Source organism: Halteromyces radiatus, assembly GCF_025201355.1.
Source record: "Halteromyces radiatus strain CBS 162.75 chromosome Unknown BX664scaffold_1, whole genome shotgun sequence".
Taxonomy (NCBI): domain Eukaryota; kingdom Fungi; phylum Mucoromycota; class Mucoromycetes; order Mucorales; family Cunninghamellaceae; genus Halteromyces; species Halteromyces radiatus.
This window is the reverse complement of record NW_026251687.1, coordinates 1,527,955-1,545,995: the sequence shown is the minus strand read 5'-3', so window position 1 is coordinate 1,545,995 and position 18,041 is coordinate 1,527,955. Positions and strand designations below refer to the sequence as shown.

The 18,041-nt window shown below is 33.6% G+C and overlaps 5 protein-coding genes across 5 annotated transcripts; 2 read left to right on the top strand and 3 right to left on the bottom strand.

Annotated features, from left to right (window-relative positions):
• Window positions 1-324: 324 nt before the first annotated feature.
• On the top strand, window positions 325-7,690 carry BX664DRAFT_381677 (exoribonuclease 1; the record flags this gene model as incomplete). The annotated part of the gene is made up of 20 exons (XM_051548985.1): window positions 325-781; window positions 823-1,086; window positions 1,180-1,370; window positions 1,441-1,540; window positions 1,622-1,677; window positions 1,767-1,838; window positions 1,894-2,156; window positions 2,522-2,530; window positions 2,606-2,661; window positions 2,735-3,052; window positions 3,135-3,450; window positions 3,544-3,983; window positions 4,076-4,482; window positions 4,552-4,830; window positions 4,919-5,403; window positions 5,482-5,576; window positions 5,641-6,480; window positions 6,588-6,730; window positions 6,865-7,157; window positions 7,221-7,690. The coding sequence occupies 20 exons, from the start codon at window positions 325-327 to the stop codon at window positions 7,480-7,482; spliced, it is 5,346 nt and encodes a 1,781-aa protein (XP_051404636.1). The 3' UTR covers window positions 7,483-7,690.
• A 196-nt stretch (window positions 7,691-7,886) lies between these two features.
• On the bottom strand, window positions 7,887-9,905 carry BX664DRAFT_381676 (guanine nucleotide binding protein, alpha). The gene is made up of 9 exons (XM_051548984.1): window positions 9,799-9,905; window positions 9,597-9,744; window positions 9,493-9,507; window positions 9,246-9,415; window positions 8,981-9,135; window positions 8,645-8,903; window positions 8,571-8,576; window positions 8,316-8,463; window positions 7,887-8,253 (listed from the first exon to the last, which is right to left on the bottom strand). The coding sequence occupies exons 2-9, from the start codon at window positions 9,718-9,720 to the stop codon at window positions 8,066-8,068; spliced, it is 1,065 nt and encodes a 354-aa protein (XP_051404635.1). The 5' UTR covers window positions 9,721-9,744; window positions 9,799-9,905; the 3' UTR covers window positions 7,887-8,065.
• Window positions 9,906-10,770: 865 nt separating this feature from the next.
• On the bottom strand, window positions 10,771-11,940 carry BX664DRAFT_255973 (Rho GTPase activation protein; the record flags this gene model as incomplete). Its single annotated transcript, XM_051540442.1, has 5 exons — window positions 10,771-10,911; window positions 10,978-11,153; window positions 11,247-11,465; window positions 11,535-11,681; window positions 11,742-11,940. The coding sequence occupies 5 exons, from the start codon at window positions 11,938-11,940 to the stop codon at window positions 10,771-10,773; spliced, it is 882 nt and encodes a 293-aa protein (XP_051404634.1).
• Window positions 11,941-12,573: 633 nt separating this feature from the next.
• Window positions 12,574-12,934, bottom strand: BX664DRAFT_354537 (uncharacterized protein; the record flags this gene model as incomplete). Its single annotated transcript, XM_051547748.1, has 2 exons — window positions 12,574-12,668; window positions 12,774-12,934. Coding segments are annotated over 2 exons (254 nt in total), but the record flags the coding sequence as incomplete, so codon positions are not given.
• Window positions 12,935-13,363: 429 nt separating this feature from the next.
• On the top strand, window positions 13,364-17,693 carry BX664DRAFT_381674 (BRO1-like domain-containing protein). Its single transcript, XM_051548983.1, has 5 exons — window positions 13,364-13,777; window positions 13,861-15,223; window positions 15,298-15,696; window positions 15,772-16,073; window positions 16,151-17,693. Exons 1-5 carry the CDS (start codon window positions 13,497-13,499, stop codon window positions 17,586-17,588), a joined length of 3,783 nt encoding a protein of 1,260 aa, XP_051404632.1. The 5' UTR covers window positions 13,364-13,496; the 3' UTR covers window positions 17,589-17,693.
• The last annotated feature ends 348 nt before the right edge of the window (window positions 17,694-18,041 follow it).

Here is an 18,041-nt window from a genome sequence, read left to right as displayed (position 1 = left end):
AAAATGAGGTACTAGGCAAAAATTGGGAAAGACTCCTACCAAAATAAGAAAAGGATAATCAAGGAAATTTAAACTCATTTTATCCACCCCCCCCCCCTTTCTTTTGGTTGTTCTTTTTTTTTTTTTTTTTTTTTTTTTTGATATAGTTCATGCTGTCGTAGCTACCGATAGACCGGAATATGAAAATAATAGTTCCTTTTCGTTTCAAAAAAAAAAAAAAAAAAGTTCGCACGTACTTTTTCTTTTCTTTTCTTTTCTTTTCTTTTCTTTTCTTCCTTTTCTTTTCTTTTTTTTTTTTTCTTCCTTTCAATCAACGATTTAACAATGACAAATACTATTTCTGTGGTATCTCCTACTACTCAGAAAGTCCTTTTTGAAATCCCTTGTTTAACTTCTGAACAAATTGACCAAAAAGTACAACAAGCCAATGCAGCATTCCCTAGTTGGAAAAAGGAAGGTGTAGAAAAACGTGTCAAGTTGATGGAACGTTTCTTGGAACTATTTGCTGAAAAAAAGGAACAAGTAGCTGAAAGTATTGCTTCTCAAATGGGTCGTCCTAAACGTTATGGTGCTGGTGAAATTAATGGTGTTGTTGAACGTGCTAGTTATATGATCTCTGTGGCTCAAGAAAGTTTGAAGGATGATATTATTGAAGATAAACCTCAAGTGAAACGCTTTTTACGCAAGGAACCTCTCGGAGTCGTGTTTATTATTGCTGCATGGAATTATCCTTATCTTACTATAGGTAAAGGACCGGAATCTGAACCTTTTTGTGATAAAGGTAAAAATATGTTCTAACTTTATTCTTTTTATATATAATAGTAAACAATCTTATCCCTGCTTTACTTGTTGGCAATTGTGTTTTATTGAAACAATCTCCTCAAACACCAAAATGTGCTGATATCTTTGTAGAAACTTTACATGAAGCTGGTGTACCAAAAGATGTAGTGCAAGTTGTTCATGTTGATGATCAAGGTGCAAATACTTTAGTGCAACATCCTGGTATTCAATTTGTCAATTTTACTGGTAGCGTGGCTGTGGGAAAGAAAATTCGTCAATCTATTGGTGACAGTCAACGTTTGATAGGTAAAAAAAAAAAAAAAAAAAAAAAAAAAAAAAAAAAAAAAAAAAAAAAAAAAGGACCATAATCTAATATATCTCTTTATTAATGTTAATTAGGTTCAGCAATGGAACTTGGTGGTAAAGATCCTGCTTATGTCTTACCTGATGCCAATATTGATTATGCTGTGGAAAATATTGTGGATGGTGCCTTTTTCAATTCTGGTCAATGTTGTTGTTCTATTGAACGATGTTATGTTCATGCTGATGTTTATGATGCCTTTATTGAAAAAGCTGTGACCCTCACTCAGGTAATTTTATTTTTATTTTGTTGATGGAAGATGAATTCATCTTTTTTTTCCTATTTTTGATTTGTTTTAGAAATATGTTCTTGGTGATCCCAATGATGACAATGTTACTCTTGGTCCTATGGCTAACATTCGATTTGCCGAAAATGTTCGATCTCAATTGAACGACGCAGGTAAAAAAAAAAAAAAAATAGACTCAGAAAAACCTTATTTTTAAGCATATTAAGCTGACAGAGTTATTATTCTCACCATAGTTGAAAAAGGTGCCAAATTATTGATTGATACTGAAAAGTATTTCCCTCTAGATAAGGTAAATGTGAGAAAAAAAAAAGAAAAATGATGTTTATGAAAAAAATGAATGATGGATCTAATTATCGATCTTTTCTTTTTCTTATTTAGCCTGGTACTTCATTTGTTGGTCCTCAAATTTTGATCAATGTCGATCATTCTATGACAATTATGAAGGAAGAGGTAAGTTATCAATTATTTATCATTAAAATCATACATAATAATTTATGTATTTTAGACTTTTGGACCTGTGTTGGGTATTATGCGTGTTGAATCGGACGATGAAGCTATTCAATTGATGAATGATTCGAATTATGGATTGACAGCTAGTATCTGGACTTCTAATCCTGACAAAGCTATTGAAATTGGTGATCGTATAGAAACTGGAACTTGGTTTATGAATCGTTGTGATTATATTGATCCTGCCTTGGCTTGGGTTGGTGCAAAAGAAAGTGGACTTGGATTTTCCATGAGCAAGCAAGGTTTCTCTCAATTCTTTAGGTAAAGAATGATTGAATATATATAATAACAGATATTGATTATTACCTTTTTTTTTTTTCTGATTTGTAGACCCAAATCCTATCATTTGAAATTAGTCCAATCTTAATATTATTTATATATTATTGAAATAAAAAAAAAGTTATGGTTGTCTTTTTAGATCTATGCTGCGTATTGGAACCAAAAACGGGACGCGGAGTTGTAATCACTGCGTCGTATACGTACTTTTTTTTTTCTGCTTGTTGTCTTTTCTCTTTCTTTTTTCTTTGTATTTTACTTTTTTTTCTTTTTTTTTTTTTTTTTTTTTTTTTTTTTTTTTTTTTTACACTATACATTTATATAATCATGGGTATCCCAAAATTTTTTAGATGGATGAGGTAAGTGATGATGATAAAAGATATTAGTTATTCAATGCAAATATTTAATTATCATTATTTTTGGTTCCTCATCAGTGAACGTTATCCTATGTGTTCACAATTGATCACTGAAAACCGTATTCCTGAATTTGGTAAGTTACTCTCTCTATATATATTATTTAAGATGAAAAATGTGTTTATCTTATAAGTATCATGTATATATAGACAACTTGTATTTAGATATGAATGGTATTATTCACAATTGTTCACACAACAATAATGAAAGTGCCCATTTTCGTATTTCGGAAGAACAAATTTGGATTGGTATCTTCAACTATGTGGATCACTTGTTTGCAAAGATCAAACCCAAGAAAACTTTCTTTTTGGCTATTGATGGTGTCGCTCCTCGTGCAAAAATGAATCAGCAACGATCTCGACGGTTTAGAACAGCAAAAGATGCCGAAGACGCTAGAAGACGAGCTATTAGCAAAGGCGAAGAATTACCTGAAGAAGATCCTTTTGACAGCAATTGTATTACTCCTGGTAAGAGGCGGATAATTTTTTATTTCTATTTATTTCTGTATATGGCTCTCTTTTAACTTCTATCTTACTATTCTTTTTCTAGGAACCGCATTCATGAAGAAATTGACTATGCAATTACGTTATTTCATTTCCAAAAAGGTATCTGAAGATTCACTTTGGCGTGATGTAGAAATCATCTTATCTGGTCCTGAAGTTCCCGGTGAAGGTGAACACAAGATCATGGAATACATTCGTTTATCCAAGGCTCAACCTGACTATAATCCCAATACAAGACATTGTTTATATGGTTTGGATGCGGATCTAGTCATGTTAGGTTTATTGAGTCATGATCCTCATTTTGCTTTGTTACGTGAAGAAGTAACTTTTGGTGGCAAGAAGTCTCGTCATAAATCTGTCAGGTAAAAGAAAATCAACAATAGAAAAAAGTAACAATATTACAGAGAAATCTTAACCATCTTGCTTTTTTTTTTTTTCTAAATATCTATATATAGTTTGGAATCTCAAAACTTTTATCTCATGCATCTATCTCTATTACGTGAATACCTTGATAAGGAATTCCGATCTCTGGATGGTGTCTTGTCTTTTGATTATAATTTGGAACGTATCTTGGATGATTTTATCTTATTGGCTCTCTTTGTTGGTAATGACTTCTTACCTAATCTACCCAATCTACATATCAACGAAGGTGCTCTTGGTCTCATGTTCAACATTTACAAGAAAGTCCTACCTAATTGTGATAGCTATATTCAAGATGCTGGTAGAGTGAATTTGACTAATATGCAACTTGTATTGAATGAATTGGCTCAAACTGTTGAAAAAGAAGCTTTTGAAGCTGAATTGGTGGATTCTCTCTATATTGGTGGTAAACAACAAGCTGATTTTGAAGAAATGCATCGACTGGAAAAGAAACAAAGGAAGAAGAAGGAACTAGGTATAGAATTAAAAAAAAAAAAAAAAGAATGGCAGTGAACTAAATTTTTTGTTGTATCTCTTTTTTTTTTTTTTTCTTGGATTATTCTTTAGTATTGACTCCTACACAACGTGATATCTTTGAAAAACTCAAAGAATTTGTATTGGCTCATAAACCTGGCAAATCTGAAGCTCTTCATTTTCCACCTGATCTCAAAGCTGTGGATCGAAGATTTGTTGAAATGGTATCTGATGACCTTGGATTGGAAGCTGCTATTGAATACTCTAATGAAGACGATTCCAAACATGTTTATGTGGAAATCAATGAAAGTGATGAAAGTGATGAAAGTGAGGAAACAGAAGATGAAGTGGATGAAGAAGCTATAGCAGCACGTGATCGAGTCTTCAATAAATACGATAATGCACCTGTGGTAGCCGAACTATCAGCTGAAGAAATCGAACAACAAGAAAAAGACAAGGCTGATCAAAAATTCAAACAATGGAGGGCGGATTATTATATGGTAAAGAATGAAGAAAAAAAAATAATACATAAAGATAAAACCATATTAACTCTACCTTTTTTTTCTTAGGAAAAAATGAATATCGATATTGATAATGAAAAGGAAATGGATGCCTTGATTGGTTCTTATATCACTGGTATTCAATGGGTACTACATTACTATTATGATGGCGTTGTTTCCTGGGGTTGGTTCTATCCTTACCACTATGCTCCAAAAATATCTGATCTGGTCAATATTTCCAAGTATCAAGATATTCAATTTGAACTTGGTCAACCGTTCAAACCTTATGAACAATTGATGGGTGTTTTACCTGCTTTGAGCAAAAAGTTACTTCCTCCTGCCTATCAAGTAAAGTATAATGAATATGTTTAATTACAAATCATACTGAAGGATTCTCTCTCTTTTATATGTATATCTATATATTCCTTTTTATTAGGAATTGATGACGGATCCTTCTTCGCCTATTATTGATTTCTACCCTCGTGATTTTGATTTAGATATGAATGGCAAGAAACAAGATTGGGAAGCTGTGGTGAAGATTCCTTTTATTGATGAAAAACGCCTTTTGGAAGCGATGGCACGAAAAGAAGGACAATTAACCAAGTTTGAACGTGAAATTGCAAGATTCGGTGACAGTTTCAAGTTCGTATATGAAGCTATACCTGAAGATGACGATGAAGCTTCCAAGCATGTGTATCCAAGTCCTTTGCCTGGTGTATTTCCTGACATTCATCATTGTTGTGCTCGTCAAGTACTCTATCATCTACCCACTTTGGATAACAATATCACTCTCCGAAAAACTTTGTTGTCTGGTGCCAAATACGGTAAAGAATCTTTAGCTGGTTTCCCTACTTTAGCCACCATCCCTCATTCAAGTACTCTCAGTTTCCACAATGTCAAGGTGTTCCAACAAGATAGCAAGTAAGTGAAAAGATAGATTAATCTTCCCTTTTTTTTTATTAATTTTTATTCATTTTGTTTTACTTTTTATTCCACTAGGAACGAGACAGTTGTTGTCAAACTCCATGATCGATTTGCCAACATGAAAACAGATGAAATTGCAAAATTACTTTTGTACAAGCGTGTATTTGTCCGTAAGTTGATGGGAAATAAAAAAAAAAAAAAAAAAGAGGCTAAAAAAAGCTCTACTCTTTATAGATTATCCTTATCTTCAAGAAGCTGTGGTGATTGCGGTATCCAATGAAACAACCAAGTACACACTCAAGATTGCAAACAAAAAGCGGATTGTGAGAGAAACTCCTCTTGATGAAGAAGGTCAGAAAGATTGGTCTAAACTTACTGGCCGTGCAGAATACTTATCTAGCAAGCGCTTTGGTTTGGAAATTGGGACTACAGTGACGGCTCTCCACGTGTGTGTCCTTCGAGGTATGAAACGGACAGAAGAAGGAGCTCTGATAAAAGAATATGTTAGTCCCGCTCAAGAAGAAGTGGTACCTGTTCAAGCTGCGGTGATGAAAGTAGTGAACGAAGATCCTCGTACTAAAGAACATAAAGCTCCTCCTGTGTCTATCGGATATCCTATCAATAGTAAGATCTTCCTTTTGGGTGGTGGTGGACGTTACGGAACAATGGGAACTATTACGGGCCATTCTCAAAATAACCTTGATATTCAAATGGTGGTACCTGTTTTATCTCCTCGCGAACTTACACAGCCTACTTTTGGTATTGAAGCTCGTTCTCATCAAGATCAAGTATCTCAATACATGTCCTCCTTTGTTCTGGCTGAAGCTGTCAAAATTAATGCATTGACTCTATCCAAAATTACCTCATCATTACAAATTATGGATCGAAATGCGCAAAAGGTCAACGTTGGCCTCAGTCTCAAATTTGAAGCTCGTCAACAAAAAGTCATTGGATATACTAGGAAAAATGGTGCTGGTCATTGGGAATATTCTTCAAAAGCGGCTGCATTGATCAAGGATTATGTCACTACATTCCCGGAATTCATTGTATTAGTTCAAGGTGGCAAAAATGGAGGTACATATGGTGATTTTCATATTTATACACACACAAAGAAAAGACAAAAAAAAAAAAACCTGATGATTCTTTTTTTTTTTTTTTTTTTTTTTTGGTTGTTATTTTAGGATTTGGTGGTATGCTCAATGCTTCCGATTTTGCTTGGACTGAAAATGGATCTGCAGAAATCAAACGGATGAGACAATGGTTGAAAGAAAGAGGCGTAGATAGTTTACCAACAGCACCGTTGTCTGCCGAAGAATTTGAAGAGGTAAAAAAAAAAAAAAAGGTTCATGGGTACAAATATGTGCATGTGTTTTTTTGATATAATGACTAATCACCCTTTTTTTATGTATATATTAATGACTAATCACCCTTTTTTTATGTATATCTATATTTATTTAGCCTGTGATCAAAGTGATGGAAAAAGCAGCAGAAGAATACCATACTTATTGGGAAAATCTTGACTTTAAACGTGTCCTTGTCAAAAACACACCTCGAACTGTCCTTTTACGACCTGAAGATGCCGCCACCAAACTTCATGATCAGATATTCCAACTTGGTGATCGTGTGACCTATGTTTTAGAAAGTGGTGCTGTACCTATTGATAGCAAGGGAACAGTGGTTGGTGTTCAAGAAAAGGCAGTGGAAATTGTATTTGATACTCCATTCATGGGTGGACAAGATTTATCTGGAAGGTAAGAGAATATATATATTATATACAAACATAGATAGGACTCATATTTTATGTTTATGAATAGATGTTCTGAATATCGTGGATTGGTTCTTCCATTCTATGCTGTTCTCAATCTTACGGTGCCTCAATTCGCCTTTGAACCCATGGGGCAAAGACCTACCCATAGTAGTAACAAAGAAAATCGCCAAACACCGTATCAACAAAAACAGCAACAACAACAACAACAACACAAACAATACCGTGGTCATGGTCAAGATGGACAACAACAAATACAACCTCAGCGGATCATGAAGAAAGCAAACGGTCCAACTTCATCCCGGGATTAGAGGAATCTTCTATCCATTTTTTTTTAATTTTTTTTAATTTTTTGTTTTTTGTCCATTTCCCTGATTTATTGTTATAGTTGTAGATTTTTTTTTATTACTATTGTAGTTAGTGCAGAAATTGTATATTATCAATCAATCAATGATCCGGGGATCAAATAAACGTTATTTTTTTGAACACTAATCACAGACTGCTTTCAGCAACATCTAGAATATTACTAGGAACCAAAAAAAAAAAAAAATCAATATTGATTAATGATTGACCGTGATCTGTCGATTGATGATGTTGATGATAAATGATGATGGATAAATGGTAGGCAAAGGTGATGATGAAAAATGAGATTCAACTAATAGATTTTAGACTTAGAATGTTTATTAACGTAGAATAAAATGTAATCATAATGTATTAGGGGTGTGAAGAGTACCAGCACTCGAAAAAGAAAACAATAAATAAAGTAGATGGAGTGGCATAAAAAAGATGAATGGATTAATAATGTTAAAAGAGTTACTACGTGTAAGGGAATAAAGGAAAGATATCAAGGGAGATAAAAGAAGCTGAGGGGAATAATCACTAAAAAAACAAAAACTACAAAATAAAATCATTGACATGTTCACTAAGGATAATATCAGATACAGCCATCATAACTTGTTGAAGTAAAAAGGCATCGGTGGCATCGGTAAAATGAGTATAAATTCGTTTTTTGGAGTTTTGATTTAATCGTTCGAAGCGTTTCTTGAAATAGGCCTTTGTTTGTTCTAGATTGTCATCCGACCCTACAATATATATATATATATAATCAATAACGTCATTAAGTTTCGTCTTTCAATTATCCTACCAGTATAATCCACAAAGTAGTGAGACACTGGAGATATCAGGATCTTTCTTTTGAATACGTCAATCTTGTTCAATAAAATAATCATACTTGTTGTAGTAAACCAAGAAGAGTTGCAAATGGTATTGAACAACATCAAGGCTTCATGCATCTATTCGTGTATATATAAAAAAAAAATAAGTGAGTTTCTCGCATCAATAATATCGAGCAAAAACTAAAAAAAAAGAAATCCTATTCGCATCACTAAATTGATGGTACCTGATTCTGTAAGGTAAAAAAAAAAAAAAAAAAAGTTAACAACAATTTTCTCAAATGATAATCATAATACTTACGGAATCTTGATCTTCAATCAATACTTGATCATATCCACTAATAGCTACTACAAACAGAACAGCAGTAACATTTTCAAAGTAATGTAGCCATTTCTTACGTTCACTACGTTGACCACCAACATCAATAAGATGATACATAAAAGGACCAATAGAAAACTTGATACCTGTGATGCCGGTTGTTTTTACTCTTGATCGAATAATATCTTGATCTGAGGGAACGTAATCTCGATCCCAAAGCACTTGTAATTTTTGAAAAAAGCTAAATAAATAAATATAATAAAAAAAAACATTTAGTTCATAAAAGTAAATATATATTCTATGAATATCTATACTTGCTAAGGTAAATTATCTTGAAAGGCCATAGTAGTACTTTGATGATAAGCTCGTTGTAAACCACCATCTAACCAGAGAGCTTGTAAAGGTTCTAAATATTCCAAAGGAAAAGGATGATGATGAAGATCAAGATTATTTTCAAATAAAGGCAAGTAGACCTACCATATCAAGAAAAAAAAAGTATAGTTAATAAATCTTAATTCGTGCTACTAACTAAAAAAATATGCATGTCCAAAGAAAGAATCAATGAGGATCTTTTTTTTTTTACCTCTAAGGTAGGATCATCCAATACATTGGAAGACGTTTTCAAAGCCAAGATCATCATTTGCATAGATGAATAGATGTTTTCATAGATAATGGATCGATATTGTAATCTTTCTTGTTCACGAAATCCTGCAGCATGGATTAATCGCATTTGTTTGAGAACTGTGGATTTTCCTACGAGAATAACATTGATGAGTATCTTTCTTTTATTTTATTTTAAGAAAGAACTTCAATAAATTGCGTATATTTACCTGATTCGCCAGCACCTATACACATTCCCAATCCAAACAAAGAAAGTTAAAAAGACATGAATATGTGAGATACAGAAATTGATATACATATATATATATATTACCTAAGAGCAAGATCTTGATTTCTTTTTTCATACGCTTATGATCTCGATGAATTTTCTTGTCAATAGTTTTACTTGTTTCCACCTTTGCATTATGTTTGGAAAGTAAACTTGAATGATTCCCCATGGTTTCTAGATCTATACAACTAAACTATACCCCAAAAAAGAAGTTATTCGACATGACCCGTGTTTCATATATTTTTACCTTAATAATAGAAGTTTCCTTTTCTATCTTTATGTTTTTTTTTTGTTGTTGCTTTGGGTTCAGTGATGGAAACGTATGTGTTGAATCAAATAGTCAATAACACGTTGAACAAAGAAAAATAAAAAAAGAAAGAAAGAAAGAAGAAGAATAAAAAAAAAAAAAGGCGGTGCAACGAATCAAAAAATCGGGTAGGCATGTAACACAGCTGTTGAAAGAGAAAAAAAAAGGGGGTGGATTCTTTATTGCGACAAACTAAAAAAAGAGGTATAACTATAATAAAAAGTAAATAAAATAAAATATACAAAAATATGAACCAAAGTTTTCTTTCATCCTTCTTCATTGAGTCGAGATTGGAGTATTGAGGTCACCTCGTTCCATGGTAGGCACGGTTCTTATGGATTTCCATCGACGTACAGCGGGTTTTTGATTGGTCATTGGCATCGATAGTTGTCGTTCACGTTTAATATTTGAATTTGTTGTTGATCTATCCAACCATGATGGCTTGTTGCTTTGTTGTAAAGATTGTAAGAAGGATGATGATGTACTTTTGCTGGGTAATGTCTTGTTTCTACGAATGCTACTACTACTACTAGTACTTGTGGATGATATTGATGGTTCAGGATATAATGATGTTGGTTGTTGATTGACTTGAACCATTGATTTTGTTGCAAGTGGATGATGATGATTATTGTAAAACGATGGTGAGGAACTGAGAGGTAATGAAGTCATTGATTTTGTATCCAGAAGAGTACTAGTCATAGATGATGATGTAGAGGAATAGAGAGGATGTATATTACTATTGTTGTTGTTGTTACTATTTGAAGATGATGAAGATACAATCATATCGGCTGGTGAAGATATTGAATGTTGCATGATAGGTGAATGTGGTAAAGACCGAAGAGGACATTCTAAAAAAAAAAAAAAAAAAAAAAAAAAGTCAGTAAATGGAATGAAATCACAATTCATAAATGATTACGTACCTGATTTTACAAATGGAATTCTTGAACTTGGCATTCGAAATCTGTTTTGATTTTCAATAAGATATTCTAAAACTAATTGTGATTCTTTGTAACCAGAAGGATTCAATGCATCATCAGGATGTGATAAAATACCCTATAAAAAAAAAGATGAGATTAAATACCAATTGAGGTTAGCAGGATGATGAATGATGATACTTACTGGAGCAAAAACAGATGCTAAGCAAGGAATATCCATACGAGTAAGATGGCTTGTTAGTGCAAATAGGCTGAGTAAATCCAATAAGTATAGTAATAAGAACTGATGTACTAATGGCATCTGATCAATAAGGTTTTGAAAGGCTTGAATTTTTGCATCTATCGAAGTAAAATCGGTTTCTAGAGTTTTAAATTCAAAAAAATCCATAAATGGTTTAGTCAACCGCCACACTTATTTTTATTTTTCTTTTTTTTTTTCTTTTTTGTTCTTACCCATAGTTGTCTTGAATTGTTGATGATATAATAAAGGAATAACTGGTTCAGGTAAATGATTCAAAAAACGCCGCATGACATTGGCTGCATCATGAACATTGAAGCCATCCCAACCCAAGTAAACTCCATATTGATGCTCAGGTGTATCAAAAAGAGATTGAAGTTGACCTATTCGTTTGGAACTACCAGATAATCGAAATATACCTTCCACTGTCAATCCTTTATATAAATAAAAGAATAAAATGAATAAATCATCCATCGTAACTAAATTAGTTGTGTCTTTTTTACCTTGTTCCTTCAAATAAGATCCACATTTTGCAACAATAGTAGGTATCACTGCCATACATGGTGTATTAGTAATATCATCATGATATGAAATGGTTGAATAAGCATATTGAATTGATTGTGATAATGGTAATCCAAATACAGTTTTATCTATATAAACAAAGATTAATTGTGAGAATATATATATATATATATATATATATATTATACCTTGAGTTGTAACTGGTTTATTTTCTAGTTTATTCGTTGCTGTCACTTTTTTCCACCACGCTTTCACTAGAGTCTTTTGAGTTGTTGTTAATCCATTGGGTTGAGTGTTATTGTCATGACTACTACTACTACTACTATTAGTACTATTATTACTACTATTACTACTAATAGTAATATCCTCTGTTGCTGTTGTTATCATTTCCATATTGAAACTGTTGTTTTCTTTTTAAATCGTATGTCGAAGATAGTAATGTATTTTTTTTTCTTTTTCTTTTTTGGAGAAACTTATGGTAAAGGAAGAAATAAAATAAAAAAAAAAAACAGAAAAAAAAAAAAGAGTAAGCAAAGAGAGAAGAAAAAAATAAAAAAAAAAAATAAAAAAAGAGAGAAAGAGGTAACCAGAGGTAACCTACTCTTTGTGGAATTGAACCGTTTTGAATTCATACTCAGTCTCTCTTGTTCTTTTTAATATGGTTCATCTCCACATTAACCGAAAACTATTGTAAACGAACGAAAATCTAGACCTTTTTGTTTTCATGCGGAGAGTAAATCATTTGCATTGCAAAAAAAAAAGTAAAATCAAAAAAAAATAAAAAAAGATTATAAACATGCTATTTTTTTTTTATTGTGTTGTTTGTACAAAAAGAGAGAAAGAGAAAATAAATATTAAGCTTGATCAAGAGCCAAAATAGAATTTCTTTTAAAGGAAAAAAGTATGACTACATCATCATCTGTCTATTATACTATTTACAAAAAAGAAAAAAAAAATGACAAAAAAAAATAATGAAAATGATGGGTTGGATGACCAAAAAAGAGAGAAAGAGGCTTTGATTTAATTGGAGAGTTCACCTTGTCGTTTTCCTGATTTAGCAATGTTAGTGGGAGGAGAAGTATTGGTGTTACATGATGGCACCCGATGAAGCTGAGCTTGAGTGTATTGAGAGAGTTGTCGGGCATATTCATACTGTGCCATTTTAAGTAGATGATCTCTTCTAGATAAATTCTTGTTGATCATTTGTACTTTATGTATACCTCGGATATTATTGTTGCGACTACTATATGAAGGTGATTTACTAATATAAAGCATATCAATTGTTGTATTGTGATGAATAAAATCGTTTTCCTAATAAGGAGCTTTGAAAAAAATAAAAAAAATAAATAAAAAAGAAATGTATATAATAGAAAAAAAAAAAAAAAGTAAAAGAATGGGAGAAGAGAGAGAGGGGTTCTGAACCTTTCTGCCTTTTTATATAACCGATTACTCAAATCAAAATCAAAAACAAAGGGACAGGATGATATAATAAACAGTGATTTAAAAATGGATAATGATGTCATTTCAGCCTAGACATGGGCTGACAACCGAGGGAGTTTATGAGACCCAATCATCTCAAGTATTCTTTTTTTTTTTGTCTCCTTACTGCCTTTTAACCCCCGCATTTCAAAGATTATATGACGATGGCAGTATGAAGCACCAATCAGCTTTTTCTTCCTTCGTCATTGTTTTTTTTCTTGCTACTGTTACGGAAAAGCTATACATTCAAGAGCCGACTCTTACTTTTTTTCGCGGCATCAACTGCAACTGATTTCTTTTTTTTTTTTTTTCGCATAGCTTCTTTTTTTTTTTTTTTTTTTTGTATCTCTCTATCTCTTACCGCCATCTTTAAATAAAATAATCTTTTATATCCAACTTATTATTATCACTCTATATCACTAGTTTATTTTTTTTTGTCTAACTGTGGAATTAATTTGTCACATATGACTCAAGTTCAGATTCCTTTTCTACATTCACCGTTTAAAAAGACAGATGATATTGACTGGACTCGACCTTTGAAACGATATATTTCTCAAGTATATCAACAAAATCCAGAAAACTATAATGAAGAAACCTATACTATTCATCGTTTACGTCAAGATATTCGTGGTGCTGGAAAAGATCTTACTGGACGTGATTTGTTATATAGATACTTTGGACAATTGGAACTACTGGACCTGAGATTCCCTGTAGATGAAAAACATGTCAAAGTCTTATTTACTTGGTAATACTAACTAACAATAAGATATATTCTTTACTTATAGATATATATATATATATATATATATATATATATTATATTATTAGGTATGATGCTTTTAGTGGTCGTAGTACATCTCAATATTCGCTCGCCTTTGAAAAAGCAAGTGTCATCTTCAATATTGCAGCAACATTATCTGCCATTGCCGCGTCTCAGAATAGGGCAGAAGCTGATGGACGCAAACGAGCCTTCAACTTTTTTCAAGCATCTGCAGGTCTTTACCAATATATTAACGACAACTTTTTACATGCACCGTCTCAAGATTTACATAAGGACACAATTAAGCTTTTAATGGATATCATGCTGGTTCAAGCTCAAGAATGTTTTTTGGAAAACAGTCTCCGGGAAAAGAAGAAGGATAGTTTGGTAGCTAAACTCGCTAGTCATACAGTATGGGTCTATGGAAACCTTATTGATCAAATCAACGATGCTATTGCTCGTGGTGTGAGCATTGACAAATCATGGCTTCTCTTGTGTCAATGTAAACAAAAGTATTATCAATCCTCAGCTCAACTCTATCGTGCTAATGCTTGTCTGACAGAAAATCAGTATGGTGAACAAGTCTCTCGTTTAAAATGGGCTGAAAAGTTGGCAAAAGAAGGACAGAAACTGGCATTACAATTACCACAACAACCACAACAACAACAACAACACGCACTTTGGAATAATTCAGCAGCTGCTTTTATAGGTTTGTCTTCAGTTGGTGGTAGTGTTAGCAATGGAAATGGTCCTCAAAGTTTCGCTAACCATTCATCATCATCCTCAGTAGGCTCAACACCCTTTCCTCATGATGGTGGCTCCTCTTTGAATGATCTCTGTACAACCATGGCTGCTCTCTGTTCTGAAAAATTAACAACTGCTGAACGTGACAACGATATGATATATCATGATCAAGTACCTCAAGAATCTGTTTTAGTACCAATTGATCGACTCAAAGCCGTCAAGGCGGTTCCTATTAGTGATTTGTATGGCAGTGTGGATGCCAGCCGTGTTATTGGTCCTGATATTTTTAATCGTTTGATTCCTTTATCTGTACATGAAAGTGCATCCTTATACTCTGAAGAAAAGGCCTCTCTGGTTCGACGTGAAATGGAACGATGTGATTTTGCAAAAGCGGAATTGACAACCTCGATGGATTATATGAAACTTCCCAGTGCTTTGGACAAATTCAAAAGACCATATCATAGCACCAATGACAATAATGATAGCGCACTTTGGGATAGATTTGGTACACCATCCGCGGAAGTGAAAAAATGGGCTACCGATATTCAATCAGCAGAATCAAGCAAAGATGATGCCGTACAATATCTTTTGGATTGTTTACAACATTTGGCAAGCAACAGCAAATCAAAATTGGATCAATTATCACTTGAGCTTGATGCAGAAATGGGAGCCTGTGAAAATATGCGGGTAAATCAAAAAAAAAAAAAAAACAATATGATGGAAGAAATAAATGATAGTTACCCATTTTTTTTTTTTTATAGGTTAAATATGGTGACGATTGGACCCAGGTACCTTCCGGTACTTTATCAAAAGATTATCGACAAGACATTCGCAATCATCGTGAAACATTACTCAACGCTGAACTATCAGATTCCCAGGTGATACAAAAGTGGGATGCTATTGCCAAGGACATTACCATTTTGAAACAAGGTCCGTCAGGTACCTCTTTGGATGCGTTGTTCAGTGATACATTAACTCGTTTTTTGGATGATACAACAACAACAACTACTACTACTACTTCGATGATGGACTTGCAAATTGATGTTGGATTAGGGAACAAGAGTATGGAACAAAAAGTTGCTCGTGTGGAAGCCGTTTTAGACAAGCTTTACAAGTTACAAAAAGATCGTGAAAGTACCCTTGAAGATATGAAAGAAAAGGTAATTTGTTTGCTAGAATCTTTTTTTTTTTTTTTTTTGAATTCATCCATTTAAATTTATTTATTTATTTAATAGACTCTGAAAGATGATATCGTACAACTTCTTATACTTAACAAGAAAAATAGTAATGCGGAACAACATATCTTTACAACTCAACTCGAAAAATACCAATCACATCAACAACGTATTTCAGCCTCCATTCATCAACAGGAACAAGCTATACAGGAATTAGGAACGGCTTTCAAAGCATTGATGGGCATGGAAGAAGCACAGAAACTTCAATCTCAGTGGGACAATGCTGAAAGACAATATATTTCTGTCATCAAACAATTGAATGCAGCCTATGTTGGGTACAGTGAAGTTAAAGATGGACTCAGGTATATTCAAAACAGATGGACTGGATGACAGAAAACATATTTATCCTGATATATATATTTTATCATCCTTTGTATAGGAACGGCATCGATTTTTATACCAATATCTCCGAGGTGGTGGATTCACTTTTAAAAAGCGTACAAGTATTTATTCGTGAACGCACAGAAGAACGTGAAGCACTTGCCGATACCATCGAACGCCAACGTAGCACTACTGAGCAATTACTCTTGAAGGATAGACTTGGACAATACAGCTCACAACAACAAGATACTGGATTGAAAGCCACAACATCAGCAACGGAAGCGACAGAGGAAGATTCTGATGACTATATACGGGAACAATTGGAACGGAAAATGAAAGAATTGTCTACTCAGTCCCAACCAGTACCACCTATTGATACATCAAGATTATCATCATCAACAGGAGCTAGTCACTACAACTATAATCCGCCTTCAACAAGTCAACAACAACAACAACCAATACCTTCCTATCCACCAACAACCTATATCAATCATGATACACCTCTACCCCAACAACAACAACAACAACAACAACAACAACAACAACAACAACAACAACAACAACAACAACAACAACAACAACAACAACAACAACAACAACAACAACAACAACATTATCACATACCAGCTTATTCAACAGCAAGTTATACCGTCAGTGGATCACCTCTAGCACCACCACAACAACAACAGCAACCTATACCGACATATTCATCTATTGCTCATACCAGTAACATTCTGCCTTTAGCTCAACAACAACATCAACAACAACAGGTATTGACGTATTCTAATAATACATCTCCATCAGCTCAGCAATCTTTTCATCAAACAAGTCCTGGGAATATGACGCCTCTACCTAGCTCTCATCAACGCCAGTTGTCATACGATCAATACCCTTCACTCTCACCAGTTTCATCACTTTCTTCGTCACAAGCTCCATCCATATCATCATCATCAACAATGTTTCAACAACCAGCAGTAAACGTGATGCCATCCTTACCACCTGGACCGCAACATTCTTCATTAGGTCAACATCCAGTGATTGGTCAATATACTTCTTCATATCATCAGCAGCAACCGACACAGAAACCCATGTTACCTCCCAAACCACAAGAAGTACAAGGAGCAATGTTACCTTTGACATCTCCTTCATTACCATCATCTCCAGCTTATACAACAGCAACCCAATATGGATATCCTGGTGTATATGGTCAGCAACAGCAGCAACAATCTCAAGTATCTAACTCAGGAACTTCAATGGCAACAATGCGTTATCAACAGCCAATATCCGGGACATATCATCCAACCTATATACAAACAACAGGGTCATTGGCATCGTCTCAAGGAAACTATATGAATCAAGTGCCACAGCAGCAGCCACCACCCAATGAAACTAACTGGAACCAACCTCAGCCACCCCAGCAATATTGGTCACCCCTGGAACCACAACCATACCAAGCCAACAATAGTAACAACAATCAACCATCATTAATGGATTAATTTAGTTTAGTTAGTATTAGTTTGTTCAAAGTGGAAAAAAAAATGTTTTTTTTTTTTTAGTCAATAAAGATGTACGGTGACAACATGATGATGTGATGATGAAATATATTAGATGACTAATTTAGGTTTGATGTATGCTCAAGTCTATGGATGATCTGTAAGGGTTTATAATAAAAAAAATAAACGTGACACTGGTGATGAATCATAACGCGACTCAATGACCTAATTGATCCCCGCTTCATTTGGATGTTGCATGAATTCAATATGAAAAGAAATTGTTTCCCTCCTTCCCTTCCCCCCCTTCTTCTCCTTCATCATTTAGGAAAAGTTTATTTTATTTTGTCATTGTTTTTTTAGTGTGATGTTTAGTACTACCATTACTCCCTGTTCTTCATGGAACAAAAAAAAAATTTTTTTTCTCATTCATTATTATTCTCTGATTTTACGCATAAA